Source organism: Perognathus longimembris, chromosome 2, assembly GCF_023159225.1.
Source record: "Perognathus longimembris pacificus isolate PPM17 chromosome 2, ASM2315922v1, whole genome shotgun sequence".
Taxonomy (NCBI): domain Eukaryota; kingdom Metazoa; phylum Chordata; class Mammalia; order Rodentia; family Heteromyidae; genus Perognathus; species Perognathus longimembris.
Genome location: NC_063162.1, coordinates 102,594,926 through 102,620,032, shown reverse-complemented (window position 1 = coordinate 102,620,032; position 25,107 = coordinate 102,594,926). Strand labels below are relative to the sequence as shown.

The 25,107-nt window shown below is 41.4% G+C and overlaps 1 protein-coding gene across 2 annotated transcripts in view; it reads right to left on the bottom strand.

The window, feature by feature from the left end:
* Nucleotides 1–17,927, bottom strand: part of Pus7 (pseudouridine synthase 7) — a 40,744-nt gene extending 22,817 nt beyond the window's left edge. The window contains exons 1-6 of one of the 2 annotated variants that reach the window (XM_048339824.1): nt 17,731–17,927; nt 16,169–16,595; nt 13,207–13,291; nt 12,975–13,076; nt 10,266–10,410; nt 2,381–2,492 (exon numbers count right to left, since the gene is read on the bottom strand). In XM_048339824.1, the coding sequence (XP_048195781.1) occupies nt 2,381–2,492; nt 10,266–10,410; nt 12,975–13,076; nt 13,207–13,291; nt 16,169–16,595; nt 17,731–17,857 (998 nt within the window). In that variant the 5' untranslated portion in view covers nt 17,858–17,927. The remainder of the gene's footprint in view (nt 1–2,380; nt 2,493–10,265; nt 10,411–12,974; nt 13,077–13,206; nt 13,292–16,168; nt 16,596–17,730) is intronic. The other variant, XM_048339825.1, reaches the window with a different exon arrangement.
* Nucleotides 17,928–25,107: the final 7,180 nt, after the last annotated feature.

Genomic DNA, 25,107 nt, shown 5'->3' with positions numbered 1-25,107 from the left:
ATATAATGTAGTATTTTGAAAATTCTATCTTTAATTTTCAAAATGAACAATGTAAATTTCCTTAAATATACGCTACTACTTTGTATTAAAAAATCAAAAGCTAAAAAGGGATCTGAATTGTTTTGATATGAAGATACAGGAAACTTACTAAGGAGAATTTGTGACCCCTGAGTATTCACAACTCTGGATCTCAGAGGAATTCACCATTGTCTATTCCCCTATCAGGAGTCTGTTCTCTGAGGGACCCAGGTATTGTTAAGAGTACCACAACTCTCTCCCAGGAAGCTAGTAAACAAAGTGAACTAAAATACCAAAGTAGGTATTATATGAAAGGGCTAAATTGTCTTCCTCAAAATCCCTACCCCCCCAGTCATTCAGAATGTAGCCTATTTGGAAACAGGGCCTTTAAACAGGTGACTAAGGTTAAAGTATGGCCATCAGGTGGAGCTGGTCCAACCTCATTAGTGTTCTTCTAAGAGGAACGTTAGACACAAATATCAGAGATACAGGACAACTATGTGAAGACAAAGTCAGAATGTAGCCAGCTGCAAGGCCTATCAAGACGGGCCTCTGTGGAGGACACAAACCTGTGTTTTTTTTTTGGCCAGTCCTGGGCCTTGGACTCAGGGCCTGAGCACTGAGCACTTCCTTTTTGCTCAAGGCTAGCACTCTGCCACTTGAGCCACAGCGCCACTTCTGGCCGTTTTCTGTATGTGTGGTGCTGGGGAATCGAACCCAGGGCCTCATGTATATGAGGCAAGCTCTCTTGCCACTAGGCCATATCCCCAGCCCCGACACAAACCTGTTGACACCTTCATCTTGAGACTTCCAGCCTACAGAACTGCTGCAGTTTAAGTCATTTAGTTGGTGGTATTTGTTTATGGCTGTCCTAGCATGGTAATACTTTTACTGTGTTTAAACAGAGTGAAATTACCAATACAGACATAGTATGGTATTCATAACCATTTCTATTAAATACACACACACACACACACGCACGTGCGCCCCTTAGGATGGGTGCACCAGTCCTCCACTGTAATCCTAGCTGCTCAAGAGGCTTGAAGCTAGGTTAGGTTGGACAGAAAAGCCCTCAAGAGGGGCTGGGAAGATGGCCTAGTGGTAAAGTGCTCGTCTCCTATACATGAAGCACTGGGTTCGATTCTCAGCATCACATATATAGAAAAAGCCAGAAGTGGCGCTGTGGCTCAAGTGGCAGAGTGCTAGCCTTGAGCAAAGAGAAGCCAGGGACAGTGCTCAGGCCCTGAGTCCAAGCCCCAGGACTGGCAACAAAACAAATTAACAAAAGTCTTCAAGACTATGTCCAATTAACTGGCAAAAAAAGCTAGACTACAGGTATAGCTCAAGTGGTAGAGTGCCAGCTATGAGTATAAAAAGCCAAGCAACAAGAAAACAAGGCCCTGAGTTCAAGTCCAGGTACCAGTATCAGAAAGAAAAAGCTTTGGCACCTGACTCATTCTTGGAGAGCATAATCTATTATATTTACATTACTCTGAGAAAAATCTGGCTTGGCAGCCGGGTGCCAGTGGCTCATGCCTGTAATCCTAGCTACTCAGAAGGCTGAGATCTGAGGATCCAGGTTCAAAGCCAGCTGGGCAGGAAAGTCCGTGAGACTCTTATCTCCAATAAGCCACTCAGAAAACTGGATGTGGTAGAGTGCTAGCCTTGACCTGAAGAGCTCAGAGACAGTGCCCAGGTCCAGAGTTCACTCCCCATGACCAATGGGAGAAAAAAAAAAATCTGACTTGGCTCACTCAGGTAAACTAAGAATTGAAAGCACCTACTTTCATAAAGCCATCCCATGGATTTGATGGATAAATAAATCACTATTTCTAGGATGTTTATCTTGAATTACCTGTACATAGGTTAATTTTTTTTTAAATCATCTACTACCTAAGAAAACTACTCTTAGAAGTACATTTGGTATATATTGACTGATCTATGTTCTGCTTTCTTCCCATTAGCAGGAAAGAGGAAAACACATTCCTGTTGTTTTTTGATTTTATACAAGAACAAGATACTTATCACTGTATCTCGTCTGAGTACCCTGGATATTGTATATACTGGTATTAGAACTAGGGTAGTGAAAAGGAATATCAAAATCGAGAGACAAAGGATAAAAAGACAAATGACTCCAAAAGCAATACTTGCAAAACCATTTGGTGTAAACCAACTGAACAACTCATGGGGGAAGAGGGAAGGGGCGAAGTGGGAGGGGAGAGGGGGGAAGGAGGGAGGAAGTAACAAATAATACAAGAAATGTACCCATGGCCTAATGTATGAAACTGTAACCCCTCTGTACATCACTTTGACAATAAATAAGTAATTATTATTATATTAAAGAAAAAAACAAGATACCAACCTTAAGTATTTGGACAGCACATTAATAGCATCCATGGTGTCTTTGTTTTCCTTATATAGAACGAAGTGGCAGTAACTTCCCCTAGATTTTGGCCAAGAATGTTTTCTTGGATCTTAAAAACAAAAAAAAAATTATATGTTATAATATGCCATAATAGTTATTTTGAGGGTTTTTAATGTACTTCTATGAAGCTCTTTTTTATTACAAGACCTTTAAGTGACAGCAGACCTGTCATGACAGGAAATATAGCTGAAATGGGTATAGTCATTTTTCACTGAGCACTTAACATTATTTGTCTATACCCTGAAGGATATGTAGGCAATGTAAAAAATGAATAGGATAAACCAGCGATCTTCATGTAAGAGCTACAGGAAGAGCCTGTGGTGTAGGGACACTGGGTTAACTTATGTCCAACAGGGCCCACTCATCCAGGCCACATGCAGTTCAGAGGCAATCGGCTATTATGAGGAACTTACCAGCTGGCCTCACAGCCAGTCAGGTGTTCACACAGAGTGGCAATGAGGGGGGACAAAGTTTGTGAGGTATGGCTTTGGTGATATAATTAGATTTTCCAGGAACAACTGCTACTGCAAGTTTAGCTAATGTCTACAATAAATTCACATGGCTAGCATTCAAGACCTGATTGTCTCTCCCAGGGAAAAGGAAACTAAGAAATTAAACCACATTAAATACCAGCTTCTAAGTCACTATTACTTGGATGGTTCAACTCTTTGGAAACTGGAAAACTGCATGATGGGAGAATTTGACTTTTAACATTGTTCTTTTAACTCAATCTTTCAATTCCATTGTAATCTAGAACCGTATATTTAAACAAGAAAATGTTGAGATTTAAGCTGCTCAAAGGATATCTTGAAAAATTGATACTAAGAGGAAAAAATACATAAGCCACAGTTGTACTTTGCAGATATTGTGCAACATTCATAAATCCCATGTGACAGAGCTGCAGCTGTTATTCAGAGACAACATCTAGTTCATTTGACTTCTATAACTCCACAAAACAAACTATGAAATAGTATTTTGCACAATCAACCACACAGCATTTTTAATAATCCCTTTGTATTTGTCATTAAAAAAATCTTTCATATAAACTTCTGAATCCTTTATCTTCAGAGGCGCAAGATGTTCCCATTACTAAAGCTGTCTATCTAGCTTCAAGGCAAGAGCTACCTGAGGACTGGTTAGCGATTTCAACTAAAATGAAAGGAATCAATAAACTCACCCCTAAAACTGCCATGGCATGTATAACTAGTAAGTCCATTTTCATTCTTTTTTTTTTTTTTTTTTTTTTTGCCAATGCTGGGCCTTGCACTCAGGGCCTGAGCACTGTCCCTGGCTTCTTTTTGCTCAAGGCTAGCACTCGGCCACTTGAGCCACAGTGCCACTTCTGGCCGTTTTCTATATCTGTGGTGCTAGGGAATCGAACCCAGGGCTTCATGTATACAAGTCAAGCACTCTTGCCACTAGGCCATATTCCCAGCCCCCATTTTCATTCTTGATAAATATATGTCTTTCTTTTTTTCCCCATTCATAAAATGTATTTAACATTAGTTTTTCTGAAATTTAAGGAATGTACCAATATGTACAACTCTTTTTTTTGGCCAGTCCTGGGCCTTGGACTCTGGGCCTGAGCACTGTCCCTGGCTTCTTCCCGCTCAAGGCTAGCACTCCGCCACTTGAGCCACAGCGCCGCTTCTGGCCGTTTTCTGTATATGTGGTGCTGGGGAATCGAACCTAGGGCCTCGTGTATCCGAGGCAGGCACTCTTGCCACTAGGCTATATCCCCAGCCCTGTACAACTCTTATGTACTAGTATAATACCAAAGTAGTACAAGTCATATTAACAGGCTGTCATAATTGTGAAATGTTTGTGTCGAGTTAAAATTGGATAGGTAAGTCTATTTAGTACAGAAAAGTATCTCAAGTATACTCTTGGTGTCAATTACACAATTTCCTCAGAAAATTGTGAAAAGGAAAACCTTTTTTTAGTTTTCCTTCCAGCTCACTATCAGTTAAATGAAGTTGTCCACATTTAGCACTTAGGAAAAAATCACTGGCATTTCATTTTATCTACATGAAACACTAATTCTCTTACCTGCTGTAGTTCTGACCTCTGTCCAATTGTACAGCATAAGGAGCACAAAAGAGCAATGTTTAATTTATTATAATATTAAGGTGCTTTAGAGGTGAACATGGAATGAATTGAATGGTAGGTTTAATACTAAGGACTTGCAGAGCATGTAGCATTTATGTGGTAGATTAACAGCCATTCAGACATTAACAATGAAATATTGTAAACAAGTAGAAAACTCACCTACAGGCAAGGCCTCCCTGTCTCAATCCATTCACTATGGGTGTCAGTTCATACTCTGAAGCTACATTGTTTGTATGCATGGAATACAGCTAAAGATGCTTCTACCCACCCCCTCAAATGATGCTTCCCCATCTAGAGGTTTGTTCTCTTACCTATAAAAAGACATGTCCAAAATTTATCTTTGGTGATTACTGTAATTATTGTCTTGCATTATGCTTTTCCATGCTTTATGAATTTGCCACATTGACATATAAAGATTTTAATATTTGAAAAATATTATTAGAGTAATACTAGTAATACTTCAATCTGTAAGAGATGTTAGAAGACTTAAGATATGATTTATGAGACTTCTCTATTGACTGCAATTCTCTGATCTTGTTTTTACCATTATTGGGCAAACCCACATGGACACAGACAGTTTTTAAGATGTTTAGGACAAAACTAAACATATTGGGTTACTAAATATTAAGAAATTATTATTATTGTCAGTCCTAGGGCCTGAACTCAGGGCCTGGGCATGTCCCTGAGCTTCTTTTGCCCAAGGATAGCACTCTACTACTTGAGCCACAGCGTCATTTCTGGCCTTTTCTATTTATGTGGTACTGAGGAATCAAACCCAGGGCTTCATGCAAGCTAGGCCAAGCACTCTATCACTAAGCTACATTCCCAGCCCAAAAAATTATTTTTATTTTATTAGATATAATATGCTAGTTCTTACCTGGTAGATACATACTATAGCATCAGCTTTAAAATGATCCAAGAAAAAAAAAAACGGTGTGAGGGAAAGACCAAAGTAACAGAATGTTTGAAGGTAGTTACGTAGAGGTTCTATATTACTACTTCCTCTATTTGTGTGCAAATTTGAAAAGGTCCATAATAAAAGTTTAAAAACAAGTGTGGGCTAGAAATGTGGCCTAGTGGTAGTGTGCTTGCCTAGTATGTAGGAAGCCCTAACCCTGGGTTCAATTCCTCAGCACAACATATACAGAAAAAGTTGGAAGTGGTGCTGCTGGTTAAGTGGTAGAGTGCTAGCCTTGAGCAAAAAGAAGCCAGGGGGGCTGGGGATATGGCCTAGTGGCAAGAGTGCTTGCCTTGTATACACGAGGCCCTGGGTTCGATTCCCCAGCACCACATATACAGAAAATGGCCAGAAGTGGCGCTGTGGCTCAAGTGGCAGAGTGCCAGCCTTGAGCAAGAAGCAGCCAGGAACAGTGCTCAGGCCCTGAGTCCAAGCCCCAGGACTGGCAAAAAAAAAAAAAAGAAGCCAGGGACAGTGCTCAGGTCCTGAGCCTGAGTCCAAGCCCCAGGACTGGCAAAAAGAAAACAAAACAAGTGTAATGAAGTATAGTTACACTTTTTCTTAACTACTAGCTGTTTAGTGCATTCATGAGTATAACGTTTAGAAGTGAATGAAGCTACAAGACTAAAAACCTACATGGTATTCCTCTTGCAAGAAACTGTAACAACAGTTTGAGTTTTGGCTCACAAGCATGCATTCTATTAGCAAACCACTGAACATTCATAAAACTATCTCCTCTGTAAACCCCAAACAGAAGTATTCTTTTTCTAAGTGCACTCAAAAAACAAAATAGTCAAGTATTTGTGCTGATTAGCTGGGAATATATATACAAAAAAAAATTTGGGGTGTGTGTGTGCCAGTCCTGGGACTTAAACTCAGGGCTTGTGTGCTGTCTTGGAGCTTTTTTTTGCTCAAGGCTATATAACTCTACCATTTAAGAATTTGGGCTGGGAATATGGCCTAGTGGTAAAGTGCTTGCCTCGCATACATGAAGCCCTGGGTTCAATTCTTCAGCACAACATATATAGGAAAAGCCGGAACTGGCGCTGTGGCTCAAGTGGTAGAGTGCTAGCCTTGAGCAAAAAGAAGCCAGGTACAGTGCTCAGGCCCTGAGTCCAAGGCCCAGGACTGGCAAAAAAAAAAAAAAAAAAAGTCAACTTTCAAATATCTTTGAGACACTCTAATTTATAACATAATTGCAAAGAATTCCTAGGCTGGGTAATATGGGGTCCTATTTCCAGGAAGTTGCTTCCATCTCCTGAGGGGCTGACATTTGTTGCAGCCCAGATGAGTAGAAGTGGAAACCAGATAAAATGGGAAAACATGTTCAGGAATAATCACGTATAGAGCAAAAGGTCCTCATGAATAAGAAAGGAAAAATGTTTATAGCTCCAAAAAGACGACACGATGAAGCAACATGCAAAACATTCTTTCCTTCCTATTCTTTCTCGACCCTGTACACCAAATCTACGCTTCTTCAAGGATTCTGCCTCATCCACTATCTTTACCTGGTCTCCTTCCTTAATTTCTACTCTCCTTTTCCACTGGCTCTTTCCCTTCAGTATGTCATGGTTCTTCCATCATAAAAGCCAAATTTATGTCCCCTTCTCCTGAACCATGTTTCCTTCCTTTCTCTTTCTCTTTCTATTTTGAGAATACAGCTTGTATATACCTCAGCCTACTGTCTAAACTAGTTTCCAACCTCCTCAATCCATGAAGACTGCTTTGGCAAAGACACCTGTGATTTCCACATTGCTAAACTGGTGGATATGTTTCAGAGTCCCTACCCTGCTGTATCTACTAGGGACATTTTTCCACTGCTAACAACTCTGATTATTGGGATTCCCTGTTCATGCAGAATCTATAATGCTAGTCCCTTGCACAGAGCTTCTTTGTTTCTGCTAGGCTCTTCCTTCTGAGGAAGAGGCATCCCAGGCATTCATTTCAGAAAGGGATCACAGAGCAGAATCTTTTCTCCTTCTTTTTTTTGAGACAGGTTGTCATTATGTAGTTCAAGCTGGCTTTAAATTTGTGATATTTCTGCTTTACCTCTCAAGAGATTAAGGGAAGAAAACTGGAGGCATGACTCAAGTAATAGAGTACTAGATGTGAGTGAAAAATGCTGAGCAAGATCACAAGGCCCCAAGTTCAAAATATAGTACCAGCACAAGACACAGACAGACAGGGATGGAAACATCCCTACCATGCCCCATCTTAGAATTTTTTTCAAAAATTTAGGTCTAAAACAAGTTCCCACAAACACTTGAAATGTACACTCTCTCAAAATTGAGTTAATTTACTTGTTTATGTAATAGTTAAATAATATCTTTGGAATATTGCAAATCTGCCAGATAATGCATAACCCACCAATAACAATAATAGCATTTGGTAGTTAAGCTTATAAATATTACTGCAAAGCTAGGTGCCAATGGCTCTCATCTATAATCCCACCTACTCAGGAGGTTGAGATCTAAGGATTTCAGTTTAGTAATATCACCAACCAACCAACAAAATGCCACAAATGGAGGCATAGCATGGCTCAAGGGGTAGAGCACCAGCCAAGAGCAAAATCCCAGTGATAGCACAAGGCACTGAGTTCAGCCCCATTACCAAACACAAAAACAAAACACCAGTATTGCAAATGTTGCAATGAAGCTTTAAAGTCCTACACATTCAATTTTAGGTAAGGTGGCCCAGGAGAACAAAGTTATCATTAGCACAGAGTTTTATTTGCAGGATCAAAAACAACAGTCTCCAAACACCAGCTCTTGATGCTTTTTTAATAACTGGCATTTACTTTATGCCATTCTGAGCTTTTTGGATGAGAAGGCTGTATGGAGAAAAAGGTGAATACAGGCTCCTAAGTGATTGGGCCACAAAAGTGTTCTGTATAGTGGAAGAGGAGTGCTTGAAGGCAGATTTAGTTTATCTTTAAGTGTCACAATCCCTTAAGCCCAATATATTTAGAGCTCTGTGCAAAGCAAAGGCTGATCCAATCTGCTGCCTTTACACTTCTTTGTAAGGCAAGAACTGCTTTTTACTGAAGACATCCAAAGGAAAATGGGGAGGGGTGGTTCATGTTACACAGTTCAGCATTTCAATTTGAAAACCTTAAGAAAAAATAGGCACAGAAAATAAAAATGTAGACAGAGCCTGAGTGATGGGCATGATCTTCAGAAGGAGAAAGGAGGCTCAAACTCTTAGGAACACCTTAGCTTGCAAACTCCCTGCTTTGTTCTCCTCATAAAACTTAACATCCCTGAAGAAATGAAGATCATTTCCAAGAAGCAACCACTCAGGAGCAACTCAGATAGTGTCTGCCTTTTCCAATTTGCATCATGACCATCATTTGCCAAGAGTGGCTGGCCAAATGATGCTGACTGACATAGGATGCTTCCCTACCAGCCCATCTCCCTAGCAGCCATCCCACTGCACTCACTCCTTTAGAGAATTGAGACCAGATGGCCTAGAGTATTGTTGTATGTAGTAAATTACCTTTCTGTTGTTAGTAGCTATATATTGTCCTTGAAAGAACTGAAAAAAGTTGCTAAAATAATTTCTCACAGGGCCTGTCCCTCTTGAGCAACCTTGGCTGAAGGCTATAAGGAACTATTTTTATAATGAAACATTACAGACACATATAACAACAGGGAGATCCTCCAGCCTCATTCTCCCATGCGCTGGGATTACCTGGCTGTACTTGGCTTCACTTTCCTTTTTGGTATCAAATGAGAAGTGACATTTGACCTTAACCTCCTTTTCTACCACACTAGACTCTCAAGGCTTCTTGTTTCTACAATGACTTTCTCAAGCTTGGTCAACTTTCCTTCTGCTTCTTTATACTCTTGCCTTTCACTAGAACCATAGTAATGAACAATAAAGGCTTCATCCACTCACAGAATTAACTTAAATTAAGAGAATACTGACAGAGCCCTAATGGTTCGAAAAGTCATAGTCTTGGGGTTTTTCTTCTAAGAAATGTATCTTAAAGTAACTGAAGACTAATAGAGCAGAACTTGAAAGATATGGTGCCAGTTACGAGTAGGGAAAAAGACTAAAGCAAAACTATAATTTTCACAAAAATTATATATCTGCTGGTTTAATAAGGAAAAGAAGCATCTAAAATTATCTGTTCTCTATGTAAACAGAAGTCTGCATGGCTGAAGAAACCACATTTTAATATAAATATCTAAGTGATTCACTGACAATACAAACATTTTAAATGAACAATACACATGAGAAGATGGATTTGAGTGCAGGGTCATATTCCTAAATCTACCATAGTTTTTAGGTATTGAGTGAAAAAGACATTCCTAGTTGGAAAGTCGAAGCAGAAATTTTGTCCCAGGGGCAAAAAAGTAACAAGCATTATTAAACATTCACCAGAAAGTTTTCTTTCTTCCATTAAGAACACAGAGTGAGTAATAATCCTCCCATTTTTTTCTTGTATGGCCACTCAGCCCATTTTGCTCTTCAGCAAACATGTCAGCAAATATAATATTACTAATCTTCTCAGGTACCACTATAATTCTACAAATCTTTACTCATATACAAGATTGAATACCCCTTAACTAACAGGTTGCAGGACTGCTTTGATATCTGAAATGATTACTCATCCTCTCTAAAGCAGTGACATGATTGATACCTTTCTCTGCACAACAGCAAGACAGCTTTTGGTGACAATAGAGGCAAATGAAGAATAGGGTCTATACCCCATGAGTGCTGAGCAGGATGGAGGAAGTCATTCCCACTTACTTGCCAAAGCCTTTTTTCCAGCTGCATGGTAGGCTACAATGTATTTTCTGCCTTCTCTATCCTCTGTTTTTGTCTCTAATCCTGGAAACAGAGATTTAATAGCTTGATGGATGACAGTTCTTTTCTCTTTGGTGTCCTCAATAACCTATTAAAAACAGAGTGACACTACCACTTTAGCAAGCATTAAATAGGGAGATAGTACAATTAATTAATTTTTTTAAAATGGCTCATCTTGGGCTGGGGATATAGCCTAGTGGCAAGAGTGCCTGCCTCGGATACACGAGGCCCTAGGTTCGATTCCCCAGCACCACATATACAGAAAACGGCCAGAAGCGGCGCTGTGGCTCAAGTGGCAGAGTGCTAGCCTTGAGCGGGAAGAAGCCAGGGACAGTGCTCAGGCCCTGAGTCCAAGGCCCAGGACTGGCCAAAAAAAAAAAAAAAAAAAAAAAATGGCTCATCTTAGTCACTGCAAAATAACAAAAGTGCCTGGTGTAACTTTGGAAATATTTTTTAGCTTTTCAGTTGTAATCCTAAGGGCTGGTTTGTTGACTGGGCCATGTCCATTTGCTGAGCACTATGCCAAGTACTTCATACTTGATTTTATTTATTTCTCATACTCTTCCTATCCTATCATCACTGTATCTATTTACAGATGAGCAAAGTAAGGCTGGAAGAAGTCATATAGTTAAGGCCAGGAGAGCTGGATTTGAAAGTAGACTGCTGGACTCAGAGACTACCAAGCACAGAAGCTACTACTCAACATCTCTGCTAGATAAATGCTTTAGGGAACCACAGAAAACAAGAGTAACAAAAAGCAGGTGAATTGGACATTTTGATATTTAGAAACTATCCCTTGTACAGTCCAATTCACAACTGCATCCAGAATATTCCATAACTCAATTATTAAGTAATGAGGTCCTAACACTTCAGTTCACTACAAACATTAAAAAAAAATCAACAAGGAAAAGGTAAACTCATTAGCTACATAACTTTTTCAATTTTGGGGGGGGGAGGGGCCAGTCCTGGGCCTTGGACTCAGGGCCTGAGCACTTTCCCTTGGCTTCTTTTTGCTCAAGGCTAGCACTCTGCCACTTGAGCCACAGCGCCACTTCTGGCCATTTTCTATATACGTGGTGCTGAGGAATTGAACCCAGGGCTTCATGTATATGAGGCAAGCACTCTTGCCACTAGGCCATATTCCCAGCCCCAACTTTTTCAATTTTTGAAGACATCACACTAAGAAAACCATTCTACGGATACATGTCACAATTTTAAAAACCAAAAGATGTCACAAAACAATGCTGATACTATTTTGAATACACAGAGACCTACTCACCTATTTTCATAGTCTGATTTAGTGAGCTGCAATATAAAAGCTAAACACACTAACAAATACTATTACCACTCATGGCTAAACCTGACAGTACTATATAGTACTGTCTCTAGCCCCAGTGGAAACCAAGAAGCTTTTGAGCCAGATCCTCCAGATAAGGGGCACACATCTGACTAAAAGGCAACAGTGGTGCTGTTGCAACAATGCAACTGTCATTCTGTAGATCTAAACAACAGATGTCTTTGTTGACTTTGTGGTCATATTTTGGTGTTTGTGTGCTGGTACTATAGGGCTTGAACCTTGAATTCTTGGTGGGATTTTTGGCTCACTCCTGGCACTCTACTACTTGAGCTAAATCTCTACTTTTGGCTTTTTTGCTGGCTAACAGGAGATGAGAATCTCTTAGATTTGTCTGCCTGGGCTGGATTCAAATTTTGATTCTCCCATCTCAAGCTCCCAAGTGCCTATCCCTAAGGATTATACAGGCACGAGCCACGGGTGCCTACCCATACTCGCTTACATTTCTTTAAACAAAAACAACTTTGTTAGCTGGGCATAGTGATCCCCAGATGTAATCCCAATAACCCTTGTACTACAAAGGCTAAGGTAAGAAGATGGAGTCTGAGGCCAGCCTGGGGCTACATAGTAAGACATTCTTTCAAATACAAGTAAACACTTTTTCTTATAATTAATCTGCTCTTGACAAAAATCTGTTAACAAAAATGCCCTTTCAGATCAAATAGGATTAAATAATCCTTTTGCTAAGCAGTATAATTTTTTATTAGTGCATATAGTAATGGTACAGTGTTTTCACTGTTTCAATACATGCATATAAAGTACTTTGATACTGAAAGTACTTTGATATCCACCCTCTCTTCAGCCTTTCCTTTTATTCTCCCCAACTTGTTCCTCTCCCCTAGTTCCCATTTCCTTTCTTTTTCTTCTCTCTCTCTCTCTCTCTCTCTCTCTCTCAGGCCTGGATTCCACTTATAAGCGAAAACATGTGATCTTTGTGTTTCTCAGTCTGGCTTATTTTGCTTAAGATTAAAACATAGTAGCTAGGTACCAGTCTATAATCCTAGTTAGTTAGGGGGCTGAGATCTGAGGATCTTGGTTTGAAGCCAGCCAGGAAGAAAAATCCAAGAGTTCTTATTTACCAGCTCAACACTGGAACTAGAGATAGGGCTTAGCAGTAGAGCACCAGCCTTGAGTAAAAAAAGCTAGACATGAGGCCTTGAACTCAAGATCCGTACTGGCATATACACATACAAAAAGAAATAGAATCGTTTTCAGTGGACATTTATGAACAGCCAACCAAAAAAAAGCTGCAAACGAAACTCTGAAGACCTTCTCACAGGTGTTTCTGTACTACTTACCTCAATGGCAACACTGGCTTCTTTATTTTTAAAAAGCTGGAGTTCTTCCAATTGCTGCTTTTCTTCAGCTGTCAAAACTGTAAACACATTTTCTGATGGATCCTTTAAGATAACCATGAGAACACAGTGAGTCATACAGAACAGAAAGACAGTAATAAAGCCCTGTATTTCTATGATCTCTACAAAATGCTATTTTATACAAAAGGCAACTTTTGCCGGAAAGCTACTCTACCTCTTCATCCACAGGAACAGATAAGTCATCCAAATGGCTGATCTGTCCATCTTTTCCAATTTCATGAACAATGAAGTCAGAGTACCTGATGAAAAGAGAACAAAAAGCTTTAGAAAATAAATCTTTTATTTCCTATTAATTTTAGGACATAGTTCATCAACAGGGAGCCTTACTGCTGTGCAAAATAAGAGATTTCTTAAACATTATTAGTGTGAAGTCATATGAAGTTATTTTTTCCTCTGGGTTTTCTAATAAATAGTAAGCCACACCTTGGCTTGGCCCTACAAGAAACTTCTGGAATATGCTTTCAGAGAATGCTGAGACACACATAAACAAAAGCTAAACAATATTAACCCATGGTTATATAAACAAGCCCTACTAAGTCCTAAAATATAGTAAATGGTTAATTGAATTAATATGTCTGCCAAGAACTACCTTAAGCTTATATCTTCATACAACACTTTATGTACATTATTCACAAACTTTTAACAACTCCACTATGACCCATGTTTTGGGTGAAGATGAACTAAATTCACACCCAAAGCCATCTGGCTCCAAATATCATTATTTTTACTACAAATGTGGTATATTCAGATAAGAGTCACATAGGGGCTGGAGATATAGCCTAGTGGCAAGAGTGCCTGCCTCGGATACACGAGGCCCTAGGTTCAATTCCCCAGCACCACATATACAGAAAACGGCCAGAAGCGGCGCTGTGGCTCAAGTGGCAGAGTGCTAGCCTTGAGCGGGAAGAAGCCAGGGACAGTGCTCAGGCCCTGAGTCCAAGCCCCAGGACTGGCCAAAAAAAAAAAAAAAAAAAAAAGAATTAAAAAGATAAGAGTCACATAAGCTATACACAATGGAATACTACATAGCAATTAGAAATGGTGAAATATTGGTATTCGCAGGGAAATGGTCAGGATACAAAGGGGCATGATCTCCTTGATATATGACTGTTAAGGTTGGGGGAGAGGGAGACAGTAGAGACCAGGTCTGTGAAACCAAAAACTTCTTGTCAAATGGTATTTCCCACAGGTTTCGGTCAGCGACAAACAATTACTCAACATATAAAGGTCAAAAATAGACCTCTCAGCGTATCACAGTGTCTCAAAAGCTATGTATATACGTTCATATAAGACAAGGATAAGCAAACCCTATTGTCAACATTACATTTAAAGCCCTAGGCGAATTTCCTTTGGCGTAGGCCATGTGGCTACTGTATATGTTTTTGGTACACTGTGTATTGTATACATGTCTACCTGACCTAGGGAAAGGAAAGAAAAACAGGGTGTAAGATATCACAAGAAATGTACACACTGCCCTACTATGTAACTGTACCCCTTTTGCACAACACCTTGTCAAAAAAAAGTGTTTAGTTAATAAATAAATTATAAAAAAACAAAAAAAAACAAAAAACCATAAACAGTAAAAAAAAAAAGTCACATAAGACTATATGATAAACTCAGGAGAAAACTTAAAACTATTGAAAAGAATTCAACAAAATAAACAGCAGTAGCTTACATACGAATAATGCATGTCACTGAACATTTTAATTTTATACACTCAAAATATTTCTGGGGGGCTGGGAATATGGCCTAGTGGCAAGAGTGCTTGCCTCGTATACATGAAGCCCTGGGTTCGATTCCCCAGCACCACATATATAGAAAACGGCCAGAAGTGGCACTGTGGCTCAAGTGGCAGAGTGCTAGCCTTGAGCAAAAAGAAGTCAGGGACAGTGCTCAGGCCCTGAGCCCAAGCCCCAGAACTGGCAAAAAAAAAAAAAAAAATTCTGGGGGGCTGGGAATATGGCCTAGTGGCAAGAGTGCTTGCCTGTATACATGAAGCCTTGGGTTCAATTCCTCAGCACCACATATATAGAAAATGGCCAGAAGTGGCACTGTGGCTCAAGTGGCAGAGTGCTAGCTTTTAGCAAAAAGAAGCCAGGGACAGTGCTCAGGCTCTGAGTTCAAGCCCCAGGACTGGCCAAAAAAATAAATAAGTAAATAATTTTTTTAAAAATCTGAGAAGAACCTTCCCTTGGTAAGAAATGACAGACATTGCCATGTAATGATACGGATAATGATCTGTAGTCTCAGCACCCAGAAGATAAGGCAGACTAGGCACTCATGGCTCATGCCTGTAATCCTAGATACTCAGGAAGCTGAGATCTGAGGACTAAGGTTAGGAACCAACCCAGCAGGGAAGTCCATGAGACTCATATCCAATCAACTACCAGAAAACCAGACGTGGAGCTGTGGCTCAGAGTAGCAGAGTACTAGCCTTGAGCAAAAGAGCTCAGGGACAGTGTCCAGGACCTGATTCCAAGCCCTACTACCACCAACAAAACAAAACAAAACAAAAAGCTAAGGCAGGGGGATCACAAGTTTGAAGGTAGCCTGGCCTAAATGATCGGATTTAAAAAAAAAAAACACAAAAAAAAACAACAAAGGTCGGCACCTGTGGCTCACACCTCTAATCATAACTATTCATGAGGTGAAAACCTGGAAGAGCCAAATCTGAACGCAACCTAGGCAGAAAACTCTGAGACTCCATTTCTAATTAACCATCAAAAAGCTGGGCTGAAGGCATAGTGCAAGAGGTAGAGTACCAGCTAAGCAAGTGTAAGGCTCTGAGTTCAATCCCTAGCATCAAACACACACAAAAATACAATAAAATTCAAGACCATTTACTCATTTGGGTAGCTCTCCTTCATTCTATTCCTTGACTATTAAGTGTAAATAACCCTTAGGGTTAAAGAACTAAGTAGAAGACTATATTGATGGCCGGGAATGTGGCTTAGTGGTAGAGTGCTTGCCTAGCATGCATAAGCCCTGGGTTCAATTCCTTGGTAACACATAAACACACACAAAAAAAAATTGTATTAAAAGACTATACTGTTGATTTCTTTCTGAAGAAAAAATGAATATGACATAAAATAACTTCATATATAAACTAAACATACCTTTCTTTTAAGATTCCTGAAAATCCTTGATGAGAACTTACAAACTTGGTGATGCCTACATCAAGTTCAGTGAGTCCATGCTTCATCATGTCTGCAAAACTCTCTGGTTCTTCCTCCTCTTCCCCCTCTTCTGAAAGGCCATCTTCCTCTTCTTCTACCTGTTCTTCCAACTGAGCATCAGAATTCTTTTTTTCTTTCTCCACACTTACAGCTTTTAGTGGTCCAGGTATATTCTTACTGGTGGGAAGATAGTCGCTCTCCAGCCCACCTTGACTTTTGGTTAGATAGCATTCAGATGAGACCTTCTGTTTCTTTGTTTCCTCAGCTGGGGCCTCACTGTCATTATCTTCAACAACAAGGCACCCGCGTTTCAGAGACATGCCTGTCATCTCCATCTTTAAGGCTCCAAGAAAACATTTAAGAAAATCTTTGAATAAGGGAAAAAAGAGTAGGAAGTAACAGTCACTTACAAAGAATTTTGTTTCAGCCTAGAGGTACAGTTAACTCTGTTCCAGGGTAGTCCTAAGAATCATTTAGTAAATGATTTTAATCACTTTTTAGGGATAGAAACCTGGCATACTTCCACATGGATCTTGACAAGATGCATCACTTCCAAGTACAAGGGCCTAAATCAAAACCCCAGTTCTATTTTTCTTTTTAAAAATTCAGTCAAATATTAGGCTTAGACAGGGTCTTGCTATATAGTCCAGGCTGGCCTGCAACTGAGGAAACTCCTTCCTCATCCTCAGACCTTAGGTATGGATACGATCAGCTGGACCATTCTTTCTCTCTTTGGGTGCAAAAGTGTACTTTTCATTAGTGCCTAAACGGCCTAACCTTTAACCAAAGATATGTTCAAAACACTTGTGAAGTAAGTTCATACTGTTAGCCGTTTTCCTCATGATTGAACACCACCGTCTTTCAATCGTTTTATTCTTTTGCAGTACTGAGATTAGAACTCGACCTCCGATTCCCCAATAGTCGAGGGGACTCCCCGTTAATGGGGCATACTATTTTGCAGAGCGAGGGTGGGGGGTGGGGAAGGAAACACCCCAAGTCTATCCCGCTGGCTCCTAAACCAGGGAATGCGACCCGTCCAAGAGTGCTCGAGGCCCGGCTGGCACGTAGTAGGCTCGCAGCCGGTGCCAAGGTGTGACCCGCAGGACGAAGCACGTGGGCCCGACCTGTGGCCGCGGGGCCGGGGAGGAGAGGGGCTGCGCAGGGCTCCGGAAAGGCCGCCCTTCAAGAGAGGGAGAGGAGTCCAAGGGAGCGTCCGTGGCAAAGCCAAGGGAAGGAGGATCCGCGGGCTAACAGCGCCGGGGCGGGAGGAGATCGCGGGCGCTGCGCCCCCTAACGACCTCTGGGAGCCGGAAGCAGGAGCGGCGCCCGCGGGCCGAAGCGCAGGACCTGCTAGCTCAGGCCGCGCTCCCGTGGGCACAGTTGTAATGGAGGCGCCCGGGGCAGAGAGCTCGGCCGGCCGCCACCGCGAGGCCCGCCTGGATGGCTGCGAGGGCCGGCCGCGGGCTGGCAGCAGGGCTCCAGCGGGGAGGCCGTGCACTTACCCGGAGCCTGGGAGCACGAGCGCGGCACGGGTAGACCGGGGAGGAGGCCCAAGCTCGGCTTGCGGTGCTGAAGAGCGACGGCAGCGACGGCTCCTCGGAGGAGGAAGCAACGAGAGCCGACCTGCATAGGCGGCGCGGGCCGGAGGCGCACGGGGAGGTTCGCCCGCCGCTGCCAGGCTCGCACACGTGCAGCGCAGCGACGCGCGGCCGCCTTGGACCACACCCCCGAGGCGGAGCCTGCTTGGAGCCGCCGTGGGCCACGCCCCTGGGCGGAGTTTGCTACTTGGTACCAGGTCCCGCCCACCCGGAGCTAGCAGGAAGCGCTAGGAGGCGGGAGGGGCTGCCCTCCTGCGAGTCACTAGGTGGTCGCACTTGGGCTTCGGTGAGGGTAAAAAGTGATTTCGCAATGCATCGAAGATCTCTGTAGACCTTGAGGATTTCGAAAACAGCGACTGCCTTATTTATTCGTTGTGTTTAAATCAGCTGCTTCCACATAATTGTGGCCCTTCATCATTACTACCGCACACTGCACAAATTAATGGGGTTTGCCCTGACAATTCCATCCCTGCCTACGTTCACGTGTTTTGCTCTTGTGCACGCGTGGTGGCTCTTTCTGGTTGCGCTTCATCTCACAGTTAGCAATACTGAAAGGGGGCTTTATGGTCGCGGATCCAAAAGCGCCATTTCCTGGCTTCTTAGTCTTCTTCCAGCTTGACAGCTCTCCAATAGGATTTGCTTCAGGAAACCTAATGGTAGCTAGTTGATGCATCTGTTTAAAGGAAAATAGAATTCGGTTCCCTCATGCTCTTTTAGTAGCACATACTTACACACCAAATCCAAGCCTTTAATAGTTTTTTTGGATCTCCGAATCTAAATGAAAACAAGTGTTATTTCAAATCCTATTTCTGACTTGTTCTCACTACCTAGGTTTAATGTGGAGATTATTTCCTCAGACTGCTTTATGCTGCCTTTCTCTTAAGATTTTTCCCCTCAGTAATCTATCTCGAGATTTTTCCTGTCCTTTTAAAATTTTTATTCTTTTCAGAATCTCATTGTGTTACATACCCAGGCTGGCCTCAAACTCAGACTGCTCCTTCCTCAAATTCTTCTTTTTTTTGCCAGTTATGGAACTTGAACTCAGGGCCTGAGCACTGTCACTGGCTTCTTTTTGTTCAAGACTAGCACTCTACCACTTGAGCCATAGCACCACTTCCGGCTTTTGCTATTTGTGTAGTGCTGAGGAGTCGAACCCAGGGCTTCATGCATGCTAGGCAAGCACTCTACCGCTAAGCCACACTCCCAGTCCCTCCTTCCTAAAATTCTTGAATGCTGGGATTACAGTTTTGTACCACCACCCTGGTTCCTTTTCTTAAATCTTTAGCTTGGTGCTGGGGCTCACACTTGTAATGTTAGCTAATCAGAAGCCTGAATCAAGTTCAAAGCCACTACAGACAGAGAAGTCCAGGAGACTCTATCCAATTACCCAGCATGGACTAGATGCTGGACTAGAGGTTGGTGTGGCTCAAGTGATAGAGTGCCAGCTGTGATTACAAAAACTGAGCAAGAGGGGCTGGGAATATGGCCTAGTGGTAGAGTGCTTGCCTTGCATACATATGAAGCCCTGGGTTCAAGTCCTCATCACCACATATATAAAAAAAGGCCAGAAGTGGCACTGTGGCTCATGTGGCAGAGTGCTAGCCTTGAGCAAAAAGAAGCCAGGGACAGTGCTCAGGCCCTGAGTTCAAGCTCCATCTAGCAAAACAACAACAAAACCAAAAGTGAGCAAGAGTATAAGGTCCAGAGTTCAAGTTCTGCTACCAGCACAAAAACAAAAATCCAGGTATTAGGCAATGATTAATTCATAGGTTGACATTCTAATGACAGTAAAAGCAAATATGTTAATCAAAACACTACAGTAGGACTGGGAATATAGCCTAGTGGCAAGAGTGCTTGCCTCCTATACATGAAGCCCTGGGTTCGATTCCTCAGTACCACAATATAGAAAACAGCCAGAAGTGGCACTGTGGCTCAAGTGGCAGAGTGCTAGCCTTGAGCAAAAAGAAGCCAGGGACAGTGTTCAGGCCCTGAGTCCAAGGCCCAGGACTGGCAAAAACAACAACAACAACAACAAAAATACAGTAATAATCCAATCCTAGACTTTTATTTTTTAGTGATATGTAATTTGAATTCAGGGCCTGTAGCGAGCACTTTACAACTTGAGCCTTGCCTGTAATCTTTTTGACTTTGTAATTTTTCTAATAGTGTCTTCCTTTGTGCCCAGGCTCGCCTGAACTGTAATCTTATTTATACCTCTGGAGTAACTGGGATTACAGGTCAACCTAGAGTCTTTTGTACATTAAAAATATCTCCTGCAGGTGCCAGATGTTCTTGCCTGTAATCCTAGCTATTTGAGAGTCTGCCTGGGTAGCTAAGTTCTCAACAACAACAACAACAACAACAACAACAACCCAAACCTTTACAATCCATAGCTGGGTATGACAGGGTGCACCTGTCATCCTAAATTATGTGAGAGGCTAGATTGGGAGAATGGACATTCCAGACCATTCACAGAAGAAAAGCCATTGAGAATCCATCTCTCCTTAAGTGCTGGGTGTCTCTTATACACTGCCATCCCAGCTAGGACAGAAAGTTTCAGGTGCTCAACTAAGAGGGTATTGAGACTATATTGCAAAGTGCATGTGTGTGTGTACACACACAAAGAGCTGGGGGCATGGCTTAGTACAAGGTTTTAAGTTCAAACATCCGCACCAAACACACACACACACACACACACACACACAACAGCAACACTTTCAGATTGTGACCAAACTCCTTGTACATGTAAAGGAAAGACCTTTTATGTTTTTGTTCACTATTAGCTTTTCACCTAAACTGCCTTAGGGTAGTCCCAATGAAGCATGAATTTTTAGTTTGTTTTCCAAAATGGACAACTGCTTATTGTTCTTATGGTTAAAAATAATGCAAGAGAATCCCAAGCCTTTCCCCCAGTGACCCTAATAAATATTTAACAGTTGAATGTTCTCAACTTTCAAATCCTCTCTACTTGGGCATACAGAATATTTTTAACCCCACAACAGCATTATGGATTACTATATCTGTCATAGACAATTTCCTTATTATTATCTGGTATTCTGTACATTTCAGAAGACGTATTCCTCCCTGAAAAAGGGAATTAATTGTTCTCTGAGTGCTCTTGGTCAATTAATACAAACATTTGTCATTGAACCTATGTAATCAATTTTAAATTATTTATTTCCATATCCAGCTCTTATGCCCAAAAAGTGAATGTTTTGGAGGCAAAAATATAGATCAAGTTCTTTTCTCTCTTTACTCATCTATTCATTCAGAATTGAAGATTGAACCCAGGATCTCTTGCATGCTAGACTTGTGCTCTATCAGAGCTGATCTTCATCTCTTTTTAAAATTCTTTTAAGTCAGTGTTAAACCCATCTGTGCTTTAAAATCAAATTAATCTATAAAAATTTCCAGTGAGCCAGCTGGAGATGAGTCCCCAGCCTTGGCCTCCCTTCACCTGTTTCCACTTTCACAGTGGCAGTCATTTTACTTCTTCTAACTGATTATGTTGGTGTTTACCTCCATCATGCTACATAACACCCTGGCGTGCTTTTTTCTTGAGTTTTCACTTTAGGTATTATCTATTGATTTCACTTCATGGAAAATGAGAATTTAGTTCTTCTGGATTCTCTTCCATCTGCCCAATAGAGTTACTTTGGATTTCTTTGGGTTTGTGTTTACTTCATTATAGTTAGGTAGGTTAAGCCAGTAGGAAACTATTACATCTCTTTTTGTGCGCAGATTATTTTGCTTTTCCTGTAATTAATATTCTCTTACATTGGCTTATTCTTTCATCATTCAACCAAGCCTAAATTCCTTAGTGATTGTTTAAACCTGTTCAGAGGTTTAGATGGATGAGGTATTCTGTCAGTTTCATCTTTCTGAAGGAGTCTCTTCTGGAACTTTCTGGCCTCCATCAATCCATGCTTTGTACATACTTGTCGACAAGGCATCTTGCTTCAATTTTCACCTCTATTTATCTTCTGTTTCCCACATGTTCTTTGCAATAGTTTAAATGTCCCCACAAAAATTTATGTTGACATTTCATTCCCATTAAGAGATGTGAAAAGGGGGGACCAGAGGGCAGGATGTATCTTTGTGCTTGCCAACCATGCCTGAGGCCTAAAGTTGTATTTTCAGCATGTCTCACTCTGAAGAAGAGATAGGAATATGTAGAGCTTTTAAGAGGTGTTTGAGCTATATAAACTCTACCCTTTTGAATGCATTAATCAATAACGCATTAGGTGGTTAAATGGAGAGTGTGTTATCAAATCCATCTCTGTCCTGACTCTTGAATGAACCACTTTTTGCCCACTGTGATACCTTGGATTGCTGCAGAGTCCCCATCAGCAAAAAAAATCTTCACTAGATATTGTCTCTTGATGTGGAGGCCTTCTAGCTACCTAGATCATGAGCTGACTAAACCTTTATCATTTTTTTACAAATTACCACATGGATTATGTTCCATTATAACAGTAAAAAATGAACACAACCTTCAATAGTAAAAAAAAGAGAGGTAAATGAAAGGCCAACTTTTGAGATCTTGAATGTCTAAATATGTCTTTATTTTAACCCCATAGATTGATAATTTACTAATCAAGTATAGAATTTTAGCTTTAAATACATTTTTGGATATCTGATAGGATTGTTCTCTTTGTTTTGCCAGTCTTGGGGCTTGAACTCAGGGCCTGAGCACTGTCCCTGGCTCTTTTTGCTCAAGGATAGCACTCTGCCACTTGAGCCATAGTGCCACTTCTGGCTGTTTTCTATATATGTGGTGCTGAGGAATCGAACACCAGGGCTTCATGTATAGGAGGTAAGAACTCTTGCCACTAGCCATATTCCCAGCCCCAGGATTGTTCTTTTGTTTTCTAGCTTTCCTTTGTTGCTGTTGAAAATTTCCAAAATAATCTGATTTTTAATCCTTTTTTTTTTCATTTGTATTGTTTTTGTTGCCAGTCCTGGGGCATGGACTCAGGGCCTGAGCACTGTCCCTGGCTTCTTTTTGCTCAAGGCTAGCACTCTACCTCTTGAGCCACAGCGCCACTTCCGGCTTTTTTTCTATATATGTGAAGCTGAGGAATTGAACCCAGGGCTTCATGTATACAAGGCCAGCACTTTACCTCTAGGCCATATTTCCAGCCCTGATTTTTAATCCTTTTTTAAGTTACTACTTTTTCTTTTTAGAAGTCTTTTTTCTTTTTGGCTAGGCACCTGGTGGCTCATGCCTATAATCCTAACTACTCAGGAGGCTGAGCTGTGATGATTATGGTTGGAAACCAGCCAAGGCAGGAAAATTTGTGAGATTATTATCTCCAGTTAACTACCAGAAAACCAGAAGTAGAGCTGTGGCTCAAAGTAGTAGAGTGCTAGCCTAGAGCAGAAAAAGCTCAGGGACCGCACCCATGCCATGATTCCAAGCCCCATCTCCACCACCACCAACAACAAAAAGTCTTTTTTCCCCAGTGTACTAAAATTTCACAGCAATAAGTCTTGGAGTGTGTTTGGACGAATTGTGCTAGATTCTCAGTGGCACATTTCAATTTGGAAACTCATCATTCTCATTTTATGGGGAAAATTCTCTTGAATTATTTTGTTGATAACACTTTCTTAGCCAATTCCTGCTTATTTTCTTAATTTTGGAATTACAATTGTTCAGATTTTGGATCCCTTGGAATGGTCTTCTAATCTATTATCTTTTCTATTTTTATGCATTTATCAGTTTGCTCCCCCCACCCTTTTGGAGGCATTTCTCAACATTTATCTTCCAGCTCTCAGCCTTCTAATTTCTGCTGACATATATATATGTACAAATATGTATAAGCATATACATATATATGTACATATATTCTCTTTCTCTCTCTCTGGATGCTCCTTTTAGGATGTATCCCTTTCTATGTTTTGGCAATGGTAACATATCTCGGGATATCATTGTGTGTAGTGTGTGTAAGATAAACACAGAGGCAGTACATAGCATCACACAGTAGACAGAAAGGACACACATACACTTTATTTTTTTCCCTTCACAGAATGGTTTCTGTCTCCTCTAAGGTTTTGCTTTGATTTCTATTTCTATTGTCAACTCCCTGGGTCCTCTACCTGCCCCTTGTTGCTAAGCATTGGTTGCTCCTCCCTTGACATCCCCTCCAGTGGGGCTACACTGGGTAACATGCATGCTCCATGCTGACTGCTCTTCTTCCGTTTAGCTCCCAGGGGGTTGGAAATGTGGCTTAGAGGTAGAGTGCTTGCCTTAGCATGCCTCCAAGCCCTAGATTCCATTCCTCAGTACCACAGAACAGAAAAAGCTGCAAGTGGCGCTGTGGCTCAAGTGGTAGAGTCTTGAAGAAAAGAAGCTCAGGGACAGTGCTCACGCCCTAAGTTCAAGCCCCAGGACTGGCAAAAAAGAAAAAATAAAAGAAAAGAAGAAAGAAGGTTGAATCATTTAGCTCCCAGAACTCTTAAAGTCAAATCTGTACCCTCCAGGCGGGAAACTGCAAGTGTCTTCTCTAGGGCATTTGATCAGCCTTAAAGACCTAAACTAGGTGCAGTGGGATCATGCCTGTGATTCCAGCCCACATGAAAGGTGTGAATAGGAAGATCTTATTCCAAGCCAGCCTGGACAAAAACTCAAAGACCCTATTCAAAAACTAACTAAAAGGGCTGGGAATATGGCCTAGTGGCCAAAGTGCTTGCCTCATATACATGAAGCCGGTTCAATTCTCCAGCACCACATATATAGAAAATGGTCAGAAATGGCCAGGGACAGTGCTCAGTCCAAGGCCCAGGACTGGCAAAAACAAACAAACAATCAAAACCTAAAAGCAAAAGAGGGTGTGGCTCTGGTGGTTGAGCAAGTGGCTCTGAGTTTAAACTCCAGTACTCCTGACAAAACAAAACAAAAACAACCCAAAGAAACGCGTAGATACTGACATTCTTTGGAAATCTCCCAACTAATGGAACCAAATAAAGCTTCTACTCACCAAGCTTGCTCACATTCTCACACCAGCTGGATATTATCTATGTACATATGTGTATATGTATATATGTGTACCCACACTATTACAAAATATACATAGTCATATACACGCATATATAAGATTAATTAATGTAGAATATAATGGCGTGGCGGGAGGAATATCCAACGAAGCAAAAGGGGGAGTCCCTCTCACAGGCGCAGGGAAGAGGCGGTCTGAGATGCTGTTCCCACCTCCGGCCAGCAGGGGGCACCGCAGCGCCGGCCGGCATTTCAGCGGATCGGCCTCTCTGGGCCGAGAGGACGGA